The sequence below is a fragment of the Nothobranchius furzeri genome, chromosome 19 (assembly GCF_043380555.1).
Source record: "Nothobranchius furzeri strain GRZ-AD chromosome 19, NfurGRZ-RIMD1, whole genome shotgun sequence".
NCBI classification, from domain to species: Eukaryota; Metazoa; Chordata; class Actinopteri; order Cyprinodontiformes; family Nothobranchiidae; genus Nothobranchius; species Nothobranchius furzeri.
Genome location: NC_091759.1, coordinates 4,626,303 through 4,640,985, shown reverse-complemented (window position 1 = coordinate 4,640,985; position 14,683 = coordinate 4,626,303). Strand labels below are relative to the sequence as shown.

The window sequence follows — 14,683 nt, the reverse complement described above, 5'->3', positions numbered from 1 at the left end:
GGATAAAACTACACATTGTTTCTTTAAGATTTAAATAGTCATTATATTTTACAGTCTAGTACATTTAAACAGTTTTATGGCCACAATGGTAACAAAGATGATTTTCCTCTAATCAAAACAATGCTTTTGTGTTAAATTACAAAGCAAAGCAGCCCAAAGTAGAAACCAATAGTTTCAAAAAGATTCTAATCCTTCAAAAAATCTGAGATTGTTCCATTTGAAGAAGGGAAAAAGACATTTTTGGGTATACTATCAAAGATGGATGTTTTTTTTTAAAAGCAGGAATATTCTGACAGATAATTGACACACTGAAGTTTGGAGACCAATCCTTTTAGGCAGGATTAGCGCCTGGCACTGTCGGATGGCACGTGTCCGATCATACGGAGACTGGGAGGGAGGACACATTTGTAACGAGCACAACGCCTGTTTAGGGCATGAAATGTTCTGCTTAACTATCGCCAAACTGTGTCGATTCAGAGTAAGTTCATTAGTCTTTGTAGGCTGAAGAAAAAATTCTAAAATTAACTTGGACTGAAAGATAAAGCTTCATTTTTCTTCAGCTTCTTCTTTTACTTTTACTTTAACACCACGTTTTCTTCTTCTGCCTCCAGTTGGCTGAGTACCGCCAGAGAAAAGCTCATGCAGACTCCCAGAAGAAGCAGAAAAAGAAGAAGAAAAAGAAGTCATCTGAGGACTCGGAGGGCGATTTGCTGGGAAGAGTGGCGGGCGAGCCGGATCTGTCTGTGGGAGGAGAGGAGCTCTTGGGTGGAGGACGAGATGAATCACAAAAAGGAAACAAAGAGCTGCCCACCACAGAGTTCACCTTCACCAAGACGCTGAAGAGCGGAGAAACCGTCAGGCACGATCAGACTTATAAGATAGAGGTAAATGCTCACTCGATTAATGCGCTACTCAGTAAAACTGCTCATTTCATCAACTCCACCCCTGATTTATTTGCTCATGTGCATCCAGGTTGCACATAATGAATCTTTGAATTATTTCAGCTGCAAATTTCATTTCTGATCATCCTTATTAATGCCTTATCCACCAGTCTGAGAGAATCCTGTTATGAATAATAAACATACCAGTGAGACAGGTACTGGCTTCACTGCCTGGGTAATTGGAGTCATCAAATAAGTTTGATTTAGTATCAAAAGGATCAAAGTGCCAAAATGTACCCTAAAATAGTAAATAAATAATACATAGTGTTCAAAAGGTGCTATAAGCTGATTTCTAAGTCATCTAATATTTAGCTAAATTGCAAAAAGTTAAAATAAACGGAAATGATAAAAGGATTGGTGCAGGCAGTTTGTCATTTTATTTGCTCGTGTGAGGCAGCAGTAGCTCAACAGGTTGAGCGGGTTGTCCAGTAATCGGAAGGTTGCAGGTTGGATCCCGGCTCCGGACAGAGAATTTTGCTGTTGTGTCCTTGGGCAAGACACTTTACCCACCTCGCCTGCTGGTGGTGGTCGAAGGGACCGGTGGCGCCTGTGCTCGGCAGTCTCGCCTCTGTCAGTGCGCCCCAGGGCAGCTGTGGCTACATCGTAGCTCATCATCATCCGTGTGTGAATGGGTGAATGATACACTGTAGTGTAAAGTGCTTTGGCCTCCTTACTCTGAGAGGCGCTATACAAGTGCGGGTCATTTATCATTAGAGAGGTGAGAATAAATCCAGGGTTCAGGTGCAAACAGGTCTAATTTAAAGATGGCAGACAGAATCGTATGATCAGGTTTATTGTGGTGGAAAATGGCTGCCTTTAATCTATTTTTAGGTTAAAGGCAGTCAACATTAACAACAAACTGAAACTGAGCACTCATGTCAATCGGTGCGGTTACATGTGCGTCTACGAGGATCGAGCAAGTACCTTAGCGAGAATGGGAGCCTGTATCCTAGTTTACATGTCCACTGCAAAATCAAATGATTGAACGAAGTGTGTTCAACTCCATTACGGTGTGTGTCAACATGCGCCCTTTTGTGTTAGCATTCTTCCGGTTAGCTTATAGCATCAGACAAATGGAATGGATTCTGATGGAACGATGAAATCTCGCAGTGACGCCGGATGTGTCTTGGAAGCGTCTGGCCTGAGTTTTCCAAATAAATTCAGTATTATAAATTATAAATATCATCTGGCTTTTAGTATTGCAATACTTTGTATTGTCTCCCTGCTTCGTGTATTGACAGAGTCTTGCAAATACACACCCCTATAGTGGGGGAGCAGTGTGTTTCTTTTGTTTGTTGATGGATTAGTCAGGAAAATAAAAACAGAAAAAGCAGCAAAAGAGGCTCCAGGAATCAATAAAGGTCAGCAGTTATCTTGTTTCCTACATAAAATCTGAGTGTTTAAACACAACTTTGTAATGATTTAAATTACATGTTATTTAATAAGCCATAAGACAAAAGATTCCATAGCAAATATGAAATCCACCTTATGGATCTGTGAGGTTATTTAAACCAGAAGATTGGAACTTTTTAATGCAGGGATTAGATAACAGCTTCATATTCACTCAGAGACAACAGAAGAGCGAGAGTCAAGTTTAAAAGTTAAGAATTTTATTACTAACAAATTAAACTAGACTGACTTTAACACTAAATGTATGGTGTAACTAAGGTGGATGAGACGGAGAATGGTGTGATGTGGAATGTTGCTCAGAACCAGCAAATCCGAAGAAGCGATTAGTTCTGATGGGAATTGAAGGTGATGTCTTCACGTTAAGCTTTGATTTGGAGATTCATAAACATATTCGAAGCCATTTGTCGGTCTACATACCCTGAGCGGAAGTCCCCGTCTAGATCAGGAGGTGTAAAGGTCCAGCTTGACCTCGTGGAGCCGAAGCCTGTAGAAGCAGCCACGACAACCGACCACCCGTCTTGAGATACTCCCGGGTCACAACAATTTTGTTGGCGTCTAGTGAGACCCAAACCTGGGTCTTGATGGTTCAGCTTTTATTCTGAAAGGAACCGTTGCAGCAGGTGGAACAGCAACAGGTTTGTCCAGCTTGTCGTTGGTTCTTTTGGCTTAAGAGGAAAGTTACGGATTGGCCACTCCGACACTTCTCTAGAACGCTTTGAACTGACGTTAAAGATGACGTGGGAATAGTTTTATACTTCAGATGTTTTGGTTTATGGTCGAATGAAAAGATGACAGATTTACCAAACACCACCAAAACCACGCCTCCGTCAGATCTGGCAGATTCTGATTGGATCAGTGAAAGCAATGTGTCATGTCTTAATGCTACGTGAGATCAGTCCTAGTGGAACATTTAAAGTCGTATAACTTATTATATTCTATAGGTTTATAATAAAGTAATTAATATTTTGATTTCACAGATTGGTCACATCTTATTATTGACTAACACTTTGATTAGCTTTATTAAAAATAGAGTTCTTTGATTTATTAAAAGGAGAGAGTCCTTTCTTCATTCTTCTCTTGAGCTGGAAAGAAGCAGTTTATAGCAAATGCATGAGACCTTGAGGCCATATCTCATGCAGACTAGTTCTGTGTCAGAGGAGAGGGGGAAATGACTTTTGGTGGAAAACAGTCTTTTCATACCGTTACAACTTCATCACCCAGGCTGGGCAATGACTTTAAACCAGTCAGTTTAAGGAACGCTGATTTTAGGAAAGACTTAAGGTGCTTTTACACATTTCTAATTATTTCTATGTAATATTTTTATTTGATCTTTCTACAAATCACCTTTCTCTGCTGATATTTTTAATGAAATTTGTGAATTTCATAAATTTGTCAAAGATTGTCACAAAGCTGCTGGGGATTCGGCCAAACTTGGTTTTTCTTTAACCATGAAGTACAACTGGCAGATAACTTTCTCCAGCCTGCTATTTAAAACTTCCAGTTATACACAGCTCAAGACCATAAAACTAACCAGAAAGCAACATTTCTTATTCTGCTATAAACTATACTTTATTAGTTAGTAGAAAAGCTGCCATCTGAGCATTTATTCTGACCGTTTCAGGAGAAAATCAGTGAAAACTGTTTCATAAACATGCAAACCTGAGGGCTCTTGTACATTTTGTTCTATCACTCGAGCCCTCTCAGTCTCTCTCGTGTGGCCCTGTGCTGCCTGAACCTACGACATACCCACAAAAAAAAAGGTTTCCATGGAGACAAATAATCGCTGAGATTTGTCGGTCTGCAACTGATTCCTCTGTCCTTGCAACGCATTTCAGGAGACTTTAAAGCTGAGAGAATGTATCATCATTTTCTGGTACATAGTTCACGGTGATGCTGCCCTGAGTGAGCAGAAGGGAAACAAAACAACATAACTGCCTCCGAGATGTTATAAGTTGATTAGAGACACTTGTGTTTCGGTTCTTGTGCTGTTTTCATTCGTGCTGAAGTGTTGTTACTGTGAGTAAGGTTGATATGCAAATGTTACAGATAATCACAAAGCTTTTCCTGCGTGTGTTTTTCCCTTGACCTGCACAACGCTTTCACTTTGTTAACTAGGTTTGATGCTCTATTCAAGAACAGTCATCAGCGACCCCCCCCCCCCACCACCCCCCCCCCCCGGCTCGGATCGGTGGACTTCAGCCTGGCGAGGCCATCAGCTGGAGGAGTCAATGTACTCTTCGCTTCTCCCACGATCTCCCTCCCACCTGTGACTGTACAGTAGATGAGCGCCTTAGATGGCTGCTCTCGCTGGGGGAAACAAGATCCCAGCCCCCCCACCCCACCCCCACCCCCCACCCCCCGCCCTCCTATTGGGGTCTCATGTTATGTTGTGTTGTCTAAAGTCTGTTGCATATCTGTTTGAGGTGTTTTTTTTGCAGAGCAAAGCTGCCCTCCTGGTGGAGGGTAACTCTGAAGTGCCTTTTTTTCCCTCCACCTGAACCAATCCTCATGTAACCCTCTTATCTCTATTAAAGTAGTGCAACTCAGGGCTGCGAATGACCACAGTCACCAATTCTTGTCATGTGTCTTGCCCATGTATGTCTGATCTCTGAATTGTGTGTACTGAAACTCTTAATTTCCCTCTGGGATTAATAAAGTATTGATTGATTGATTGATTGATTGATTGAGATTTCTGGATCAAAAACAAACACATTAATTTTTGTATTATGGTCTGACCTAAGTCACCTTAGATTAGAGGTCTGCAATCTGCGGCTCAGGGGCCACAAATGGCTTTTTTAGCTCAATTCCACAACAAGGGCAGGGCAGAGAGCTGTTTAGTTAGTCCCGATTGTAACACCGGTCCATGCAGCTGACCCGGACCACACCGTTCATTGGACATTCATGGGTCCCTTCTGTTATAGTTCCATTGGACCATGGAGCGGCACGGCTAGGGCAGAGTGGTGGCGTCTAAACAACACAGTCCACTGACTGGGGACAGAAATATGTCACTACTTGTGAAAAGCAAAACAAACACCAGAGTGTTGTTTGTTTTATCATTAGTTGTACACAAATGTGAGGAAATGCCAGCAGGTAGCAGTAAGGTTTGGCCAGCTTCAGAACTCCAAACATTCCTCACCACTGTTGGCCATAGCCACGTTCAGGACGAGCTCGACGGATTGGTAAGGAATGAAAACGTTGTTAAAGAAGTTGCTGCTGCCTGGACTCCATCGTTGTTGTGGTTTTGCACGTTTCCTTGTGGCACTGTTATGACAAGATGCTACGCGTTTACATTTAACCTCGCCTGTCGAGTGAGAGCCTAAACTGCAATTGAAACACTCCAGAAATCGCAGACCCATACCGGTCCATAATGGCCAATGATGCCCCGCCCCGAATCCCCGCAATGGAACTGATCTGTTTGGACCTTCCACAATGGCTCTTAAAGCTGGGGTCCGTATCATGGAGGAGGAAGAGATTTAGAAATTTGAAAGGAGCCAAACGCCATGTTGGACACCTAAATAATTCTGATTTAGAGTATTTATTATGCAGATGTTATTGGTGAATGTAAAAATGCATTTAAATAAAATTCTGCAGCAGTACCGGGCTGCCTGAGGATGTGCCTGACTTTAAATCAGCTTTACTTAGGACAAATATCGGCCTGTGCAGATGTATAAAAAACTGTAAATATTGGCCCGATATACCGGCCGATTGATATATCGTCTACCCCTAGTTGAATCCCCAAGTTCCCCTCCCTCCTCTTCGACAGTTAGCTTGACATTTACTGACTGACTGATTCATTGCAGGTTAAGTTAGCATTAAAGCTAACGCCATATTATCCTACTGTAAATGCAGAAAACAACTAGTATCTGCACTGTTATTACTTTTATTTAAATACAATTTTGATTACAAGTGTCTAAAACACAATAAATTACTTAATATTCACCTGCCCAAAATAAACTTTTACATTTTGAGCCCTTAAAGCTCTCTTCATCTTTTTAAAGTGTCCCCAATGAAAGTTATGTTCTTCTGCCGTAAACGTCTCACGACAAGTTCTGCAGAAGTGTTTTCTTTGGGAAGCCGTAGAGGCAAGGATACAGAGACTTTGGGGAAATTTTCCCACTTATTCCAAAAACTTAAGAGGTTTTAACACAGCGTGGAAGTTTTTCATTTTTGCCTCTAAATTGAGTTTGACATCCATGCTTTAGATGTTAGCAAATACAATTTTCTTTAAAGTTTCCTATCCAGCTTTGGATTATTTTTATCTATAATCCTCTACAATATTATAAATTCAAATAGAAATTGGGATTAATCATTTCTTATTTGTTGTTGCAGCCGGAGAGCGAACTATCCACCACAGCCGAAGATTATTCCTCAGAGGTGAGTCACCAGGTACCAAAACAGATCTTTATGCATCTTTCAGCTTATTGTTACCTCCTTATATTTACCACTCTTGTTTGGGACTCATGACCGTACTGTTGTAGTTTGTAAAACATACATCAGAGTTAAATGGTTTTTTTGCTGTATTAGTCGGACCTCTTGATTTTCCTGAAATGGTTTTCTGTATAAGTTTTAATCACTTTTTCCATCCTTAGTTGAAACAGACTGCTTTAATGAAACCTTGCTGCTCATTAGGGGTGTGTATTGGCAAGAATCTGCTGATACAATTTATAATACAATACAAGGGAGATAATACGATATATACCGCAATACGCAGAAGACGATACGATATATATCACAATACTAGGGGACGATATAATAGATATTACAATATAGAGAAAACGAAACAATGTTCATTACAATACAGGGCAGACAATCTTATCTCTCTCTCTCTCTCCCTATATATATATATATATATATATATATATATATATATATATACACACACACACACACACACACACAAGAGACAATTGCAGAGGACATGAGATGAGACAATAACTTGCGATACTAAAAGTGGATGATGTTTGCAATTTTTAAGACTGAATTTAATTGGACGACCTGGACAGAAGCTTCAACCACACATCCACTGTTATCATGAGATCCCGTTCCATCAGAATGAAGTCGGTAAAAACTGCTGCCACCTAGCAGTTGGGGTTTGAATTGCATCACACAAAACAAATGTATTAAATGTTTCCATGTAAATTCTCATTAAAAACATCACTGCGTTCAATATTGATTCAGTATTATAACACAGAAGATCATTTCAGTATATCAATATTTTCTTACATCCCTACTGCTTTTGATCATTAGGGTTAGGGCCAATCATCATTATTCAAAAATCACTTTTTTTTTCTTACAGATGCTTCTAGCCTTTAGTCACCTAATGATGCTGGAATCTAACATGCGCTGAAAGCACAGAATTGATAAGAGAAAAAACAGTAAAATGAAAGATAATATGCAGACAATTCAAATTCTGCTTTAATTCTAGTAAAACCTACAATTAAAACCACGTTAAAGAGAATAAATCTGTCTGCGACATAATTGAAGCTGCAAAGGTTGATCTCTGATCTAATGTTGCGTCTCCTGGTTCTCCATGAATTAACAGGTAAATGGGTGCCATGATGAGATGACAGAGAACCTAATTATGTCTCCAGAGGACTTTATCTGGGTACAGTAATCCAGTCCAGAAGCTCTTCTGACTCTGCTTTGCTAACAAACCTGTTTGCTGCTTTAAGATCTTCTGCACTAACCATGTGTGTTTTGTTGCCCCCCTTAACTAACTTCATTCAGAAACAGTTCTGTGTGTAGGTAACCTGCCTCAGAACCTCAAATGTCCAAGATGACCCAAAGGTTCAGAGCGGAACAGGTCGTTGTGACATTGAAAAGGTGTAAATTATCTGGTAAAGCTGCAGGAGAGCAGAGGGAGTGAAGTAGATGGTGAGAGGACAGGGAACGCTCTGACAGTGAAGGTTACAAGCTGATTTCCTCAAAATCTGTTTGAATGGAGGAAGGAACAAGATCTCAGAAATGTCTCAGAGTACAAAATATTCTTAGATTTTATCTAAAGGTTTGCATCAGGATAAAGTTAACCAGAAATGTTTCATTGCTAATTGAAATGATTATTTCTTTCAAAACTAAATCATGATCATCATCAGCAGCAGCCTCTTGAATCTGCAGAGCAACACCACAGGAAAGGTTGGTACTAGGGATGCACCGATCAGGTTTTTTGCTGCCGATCACCGATACCGATCACGTGGATTGGCCAGAAATTTTCTACAACAGTATAATGAGTGCTACAAACTACATAATCTGGGAATAAAGGAAATGTAACCTAATCTAAAATGGTCTGTATTAGGGTCATCACGGTGTGAAAATTTAACCTCACGGTTATTGTGACCAAAATTACCACGGTTTTCGGTATTATCGCGGTATTTTTTTAAACGTGCTACATTTTCACACAATTAAATAAACCCTGTATGTCAGGAAATATTGTCCTCAGTTTGTGTCTAAATTTTGCCTAAAATTTGTTATTTTGTAATCATGTTGTTTATTTGTTTACATTTTTTCCCTTTAGTCTTTAAAATACCAATATTTGCCCATAACTTCTTATTTTTTGTCTGTTTGATGTCATCATTTTAAAAATATTAGATCAGATGATACTCAGTACTCAAGTAGCCTTCTAATCAGATACTTTTTTACCCTTACTTGAGTAATAAACCCTATATCAGGAAAATATTGTCCTCGGTTTGTGTTCTTCCAGTGAGCTTTGCAGATGTGGGAAAATGCCATCAGGCAGTAATCATTGTTAAATTCATAATTATTCTCTGAGAGAGACCAACTCTTATCTGCCCCTGGGAGCCCCGTAATGCATAGCGTCATTTCACCATGGCGGTGTCCGCGACACGGTTTATATGCAGGTGACGGCGCTGCGGCTGCTTTATATAGCGACTCGTTGCCTTCTCCCTCAACCCAAATCCTCGGATCACGCATTTTAGCTAAAACGCTAATGTTAGCTTGCCTTGCGTTGACTGTAGAGTTGTGGGTGATGGTCACGCAGATGTGTCATGAGATTTGAAGCGTTGCTGCCTTTCACAGAGACTTTTTCTGCACGTGCTGCAAACAGGATAGCCGTCTTCTATCAACTGTCCCTCGGCATTCTTCAGATATCCAAAAGATGCCCGTACTTCCCACTTTGTCTTCTTTGAGGGATAATAAATGTCCTGAGCACTGCCGTCTCCTCCTTTGACCATTATTTCAGCTTTAGCTCCAAGAAAGTTTTGGTTGTAAACATCAAAGTGCGCATGTGCTGCCGGCAACTTCAGCAGACGATACGGTGGCTGGTAAGGGTCACCGCGCCTACACCGTAGCCACGGTAATCCACCAAGATAATATAGTTTTTTTCCAAAACAAGACGGTTATTATTATTGTCAACTTTTTTTACCGGGGTTTACCGCTACACCGGTTACCGTGACAACCCTACCTGATCGGTCTGCTTTGATCTATTTCGAAAACTCCGATCAAAACCGATGGGGCGCTATCGGCCAATTGGGATCAAATGCCGATCCATCTGTGCATCCCTAGTTGGTACTGATGTCCATCCACCGCTTATCCGGAGTCGGATCGCGGGGGCAGCAGCCTAAACAGAGAGGCCCGGACTTCCCTTTTCCCAGCACCCTGAGCCAACTCCTCCCAATCCCAAGCTGTTCCCTGGCCAGCTGACAGACGTAGTCCCTCCAGCGTGTCCTGGGTCTTTCTTTGGGTCTCCTCCCAGTTGGACGTGCCCGGAACACCTCACCGGGGAGGTGTCTAGGAAGCATCCTGACCAGATGCCCGAGCCACCTCAACTGTCTCCTCTCGATGTGGAGGAGCAGCGGGTCTACTCCGAGCCCCTCCCGGATGACCAAGCTTCTCACCCTATCTCTAAGGGCGAGCCCAGACTCCCTGCGGAGAAAACTCATTTCTGTAAACGTGAAAGATATCTTGTAACTTTTGCGTTTTTCTCAGCCAGCGATAGTTTTTCAGCTCGCTGTTGTGGGAGTTTATTTTTTGAAGCCTAGACTTTGAAACGCTTAACTTTGAAGGATTCAGCTGTGGTTTGGGCCTTCGTTAACTCCTGGAGAAGGGCTCGTTGTCCTCTGGGCGTTAAATAATTCAAGGTCTTGTCTCTGAATTGTCTTAGTTGTGAAATTACATGTTTTGAGAAGGAAAAGGTTTGACATTATCGTTTATTACTTTAATCAAGATTTGGCATCACTGTCTTGCTAATTTCTCATTATCCTCCTTGGTAAACGACACATTTCCTGTTTGCCTTTTGTCATTTTGACCCTTTTCAGGCCTCAACCATCATCAACCACACTAATACCTTTAATGCTTTCTGTCTTTGGGCTTTTGCTCTTTGGTGGCGACTCGTTCACTCTTAGACCTCTGAGTTTTGCTAAAGCCGTGTGAAACTTTTGCTTTGTCTCAGGAGGAAGTGGAGTCTCTGCAGCAGATCACTGAGGGACACACCATGCAGGAGATGGACGCTTTAACGGCTACGACCCAAACTGTGGAGGAGCTGAGTGGAGAGGTGGAGGAGATCCGGTCTGCAGAAGGACTACAGCAGGTAAACGCTTCGTTTCTGTAATAAATCGGCTAGTCTTCAGGGGGTTGAGTGGTTTTATTAACAAAATATTAACTACTGATCTGAAAATGAGGATAAAAGCACAGAGAGCCAGGAGAACTAACAGCAAAACATAATGTACTTATCTTCACGGTTTAAAATGAAGTTGTTGTAGCTGGATTATGTCATTTATATTTTTGAACCCTTTTTTTTAAATATCTTCAGTAAATTTTTCTTTTCCTTTTTTTAATATCAGTGCAAAAGCTTTAAGTGTACATCTCGGAGGTTTTAACACTGAAATCCCTTCTGGGTTTTCAGCTGCAGGACTTTAAAGCGGCTCTGAAGCAGCGAGACGGCATCATCACTCAGCTCACATCCAACCTCCAGCAGGCTCGCGAGGAGAGAGACGAGATCATGAAAGAGTTCTTAGCGCTGACAGAACAGAGCCAGAAACTGCAAATTCAGTTCCAGCAGGTGGGAAGCGCTTCCACGGCAGTTTTGTTTCCCTCATCCAGATTTTCATCTCGTAGTAACTAACCGTGTGTGACTGAATTGGTACAAAGTGAGAAGATTTTTCCTCCTTTTCCCTCATCTGTATTCTGTAAACCGTGTTGTCGGGCTGCTAATCACAGCTGCAGGCAGACGAGGCGATGAGGAGCACCAGCCGCAGCAGCGCTGCCGCCGATCTTCTGCAGGCGAGGCAGCAGATCGTTCAGTTCCAGCAGCAGCTGGAGGAGATGAACGTGGAGGTCAGAAAGCACCAAGAGAGTAGCAGCGGCCAGCTAGATCACATCAAACAGCTCCAACTCAAACTCAACGACGCGGAAATGGTGAGATGTTTAACCTGCTAGACTCGAGTTTCTTTACGTGTCTAAACCTAAATTGTCTCTGCAGTCAGGGAGAAGATCGGAAGAGTCTTTTACACAAAGGACAAACAAAAAGGACTCGCTGATTGCTGAGCAAAAACAAATCATTTTGAGTCAAGAGCAGGCGCTAAGAGCAGCCGAGGAGGCTTTTGCTCAAACGATGAGGGATAAAAATCAGCTCATTTCAGACCAAAGCGTAATAATCGCAGAACACGAGCGGTCGTTGAACCTGCTCAGAGAGGAGCTTGTCCTTACAGGAAGGACTGCCGATGACAACATTATGCAACGGTCTGATGATAAAGATCTCATCATAGCAGAGAAAGAGGGGCTTGTTTCAGAACGCGACCGTTTCATCGTCCAGCTGCAGGACAAACTGGAGACCTCTGAGAAACACCTGAAGGAACTCCAGCAGCAGCTGGCTGCAAAGGAATCGGAGCTGGAAAACTTCCTGGAGGAACTGGAGAGCTCCAAATCCCATCTGGTCAGGTGTAAAGGTGAAATGGAGAGTTGTAAGTTACAGTTGGAGGAAGAACAAATGGAGTTGGCGAACTGCAAGAGCGAACTCGCTGCCTCTAGACAGAAGGAGCGGATGTCGTCGAATGAAATCATGCAGCTCATGGGAACGGTAGAGGATCTGCAGAAACGTTGCCACCAGGGCAGCGTGTCCGAGAGTGACGCCGTCCAAAAGGTGCAGGAAGAAGCCGTTCGGAAGCTGGAACTTCTCAGGGCAGAGCTGGACGAGCTGTACGGTCAGCAGATAGTCCAGATGAAGCAGGAGCTCAATCTGCAGCATGCAGCGAGAGTCCAGCAGATGACTGAGCAACATCAGGCTGAGGTGAAGCTCCTAAAAACACAACAGAGCTCTTTTGGCAGCGCTGGAGAGGTGGAAGCTCTCAGTGTGAGGATTAAAAAGCTCCAGGGCACTTTGGAGCAATCTCAGGCCATGAATGATAAAACTAAACACGAGCTGAATCACGTCATCCAGGAGAAGCTGAAGCTGCAGGAGAAGGTTGAATATCTTCTCCGAGAGCTCAGTGCTGCTAAGGAAGAAGCGGAGCGAGTTTCTACCAGTCTGGTCTCTCAGGAACGCAACCGGGACGAGCTACTGCATCTCCAGGAAACCATCAACGCCCTGAGGAACGAGCTGTCGGAGGCTCGGGAAGCTGCTCGAGAAGAAGAAGCCAAACACGAATCGGAAATAACCAATTATAAGATCAAGCTGGAGATGCTAGAAAGGGAGAAGGACGCCGTTCTGGATCGAATGGCCGAGTCGCAGGAAGCAGAGCTGGAGCGGCTAAGGACTCAGCTTCTGTTTAGCCATGAGGAGGAACTTACAAATCTTAAGGAGGAACTGCAAAGAGAGAACTTTTTGAGCACGGAGAACCTTCTCAACGAAGCAGCTGTCAGACACCAGAAGGCTCTGGATGAGCTGGGTGTCAGTTATGCAGAGCAGCTGGGTATGATGCAGACAGAGAAGGCAGCTTTTGCCATGGAGAGGGACGAACTCCTGAACCAAACTCTCGGGCTCAAAGAGGATCTGAAGCTGGCCTTGCAGAGCTCAAGAGCAGATGAGCTGGTGCTGCAGCTCCAGGAGGTCCAGGCTGAACTGGAGGAGCTTCGGAAAGGAACCCAAGAGCAAGCTAAGATGCAAAATGAAATCCAGTCGTTGTTAAAAAAGACAGAAGAGCTGGAAAATCAAACAAAAGACAAAGAACACTGCTGGGAGGAGAAACTAAAGGAGCGTGACGTAGAGAAGGAGGCCCTGGTCGAGTCCAGTAACACTTTAAAAGAAGAGATGAAGTCAAAAAACCTGAAAATTGAGACTCTCACAGCGGAGTGCAATCGCACCCAGCAACAAGTAGCCGAGCTTCGCGAGGAAATCGAAAAGCAGAGGACGACTTTTTCCTTCGCAGAGAAGAACTTTGAGGTGAATTATCGAGAGCTGAAGGAAGAGTACACTTGTCTCTCCCAGGCAAAGACGCAGCTGGAGGACAGGGCACGGAGGGAGACACTTGAGTTCGAGGCGAGAATTGCACACCTTCAGTCGCAAATTCAAAGGTACGAGGAGCGTAGCAGAGACGTCAGGATGGAGGAGAAGACTGAAGACGAAGCTGAGATGCACAAAGATGCTGTGGAGCTAACGGAGAAGCTTCATGTTCCTCTGAGGGAGGAGAGGAGCCTGGACGAAAGGCTCTCTGAAGTTACAGGTCAGCTAAAGTTCACAGAGAGCAAAGTGGGACAGCTGGAAAAGGAGTTGTTGCAAGTGAGGCAAGAAAACATGGAGTTCGTTGCAGAAAACAAAAGCCTGAGAGAAGAAAAGAAGCAGCAGGTTAGGAGTGAGGGAGCGGGAGAGAAGGTTTCCCGGCATCAGCGTCAGATTCAGTCTCTGCAGGAGGAGATCGAGACTCTTCAGTGCCGCTTACACGCAGCTGAAGCAGAGAGAGACGGCGTCCAGCACACTCTGGAGCTCCTCAGGCTTTCACAGACGCCGTCTCCAGCAGCGGGGCTCTCCTCGGGGGAGGGACCTGTTGATGGACGATTCTCCCCACGCAAGTCTGCAGCCTCAGGGTCAGGCAGGCGCAAGAGACGGCAGAGGTCGAAGCAGGAGCGCAAAGCTGGCGGCGCTCTCCCAGACAGCAGAGAAGAAAAGCAAAAGGGGGAGGAAGAGGGAGCTGGAAGTGCTGCAGAGGAGGAGACGCTGCCTCAGATGCAGAGCCAGGTTGTGTCATGTTCACCGGAGAGGGCCGGTAAGGCGGACTCTGCTGACGGGTACCAGGGAGACGGAGGCAGCGGCGAAACGGTAAGCTCTTTCAAGTCCAGCCTGCGTATTTGAAATTGCATGTATCACCTTTGGAATGAATGTAGAGGATTGAAATTTATTTGCAGCTTCATTGGAAACCCCTGCAGTGAATCCAAAGCCAGATCAG

General features: G+C 43.6%; 1 protein-coding gene across 7 annotated transcripts in view; it reads left to right on the top strand.

Annotated features, from left to right (window-relative positions):
- akap9 (A kinase (PRKA) anchor protein 9) overlaps positions 1-14,683 on the top strand; it is a 74,434-nt gene that overhangs the window by 8,108 nt on the left and 51,643 nt on the right. For 4 of the 7 annotated variants that reach the window (XM_015973621.3, XM_015973623.3, XM_015973619.3 and 1 more), the window contains exons 2-8: positions 612-884; positions 6,681-6,737; positions 7,894-7,956; positions 10,756-10,893; positions 11,209-11,364; positions 11,523-11,720; positions 11,785-14,556. In XM_015973621.3, coding sequence (XP_015829107.3) covers positions 612-884; positions 6,681-6,737; positions 7,894-7,956; positions 10,756-10,893; positions 11,209-11,364; positions 11,523-11,720; positions 11,785-14,556 — 3,657 coding nt within the window. The remainder of the gene's footprint in view (positions 1-611; positions 885-6,680; positions 6,738-7,893; positions 7,957-10,755; positions 10,894-11,208; positions 11,365-11,522; positions 11,721-11,784; positions 14,557-14,683) is intronic. The other 3 variants (XM_015973620.3, XM_015973622.3, XM_054745138.2) reach the window with 3 other exon arrangements.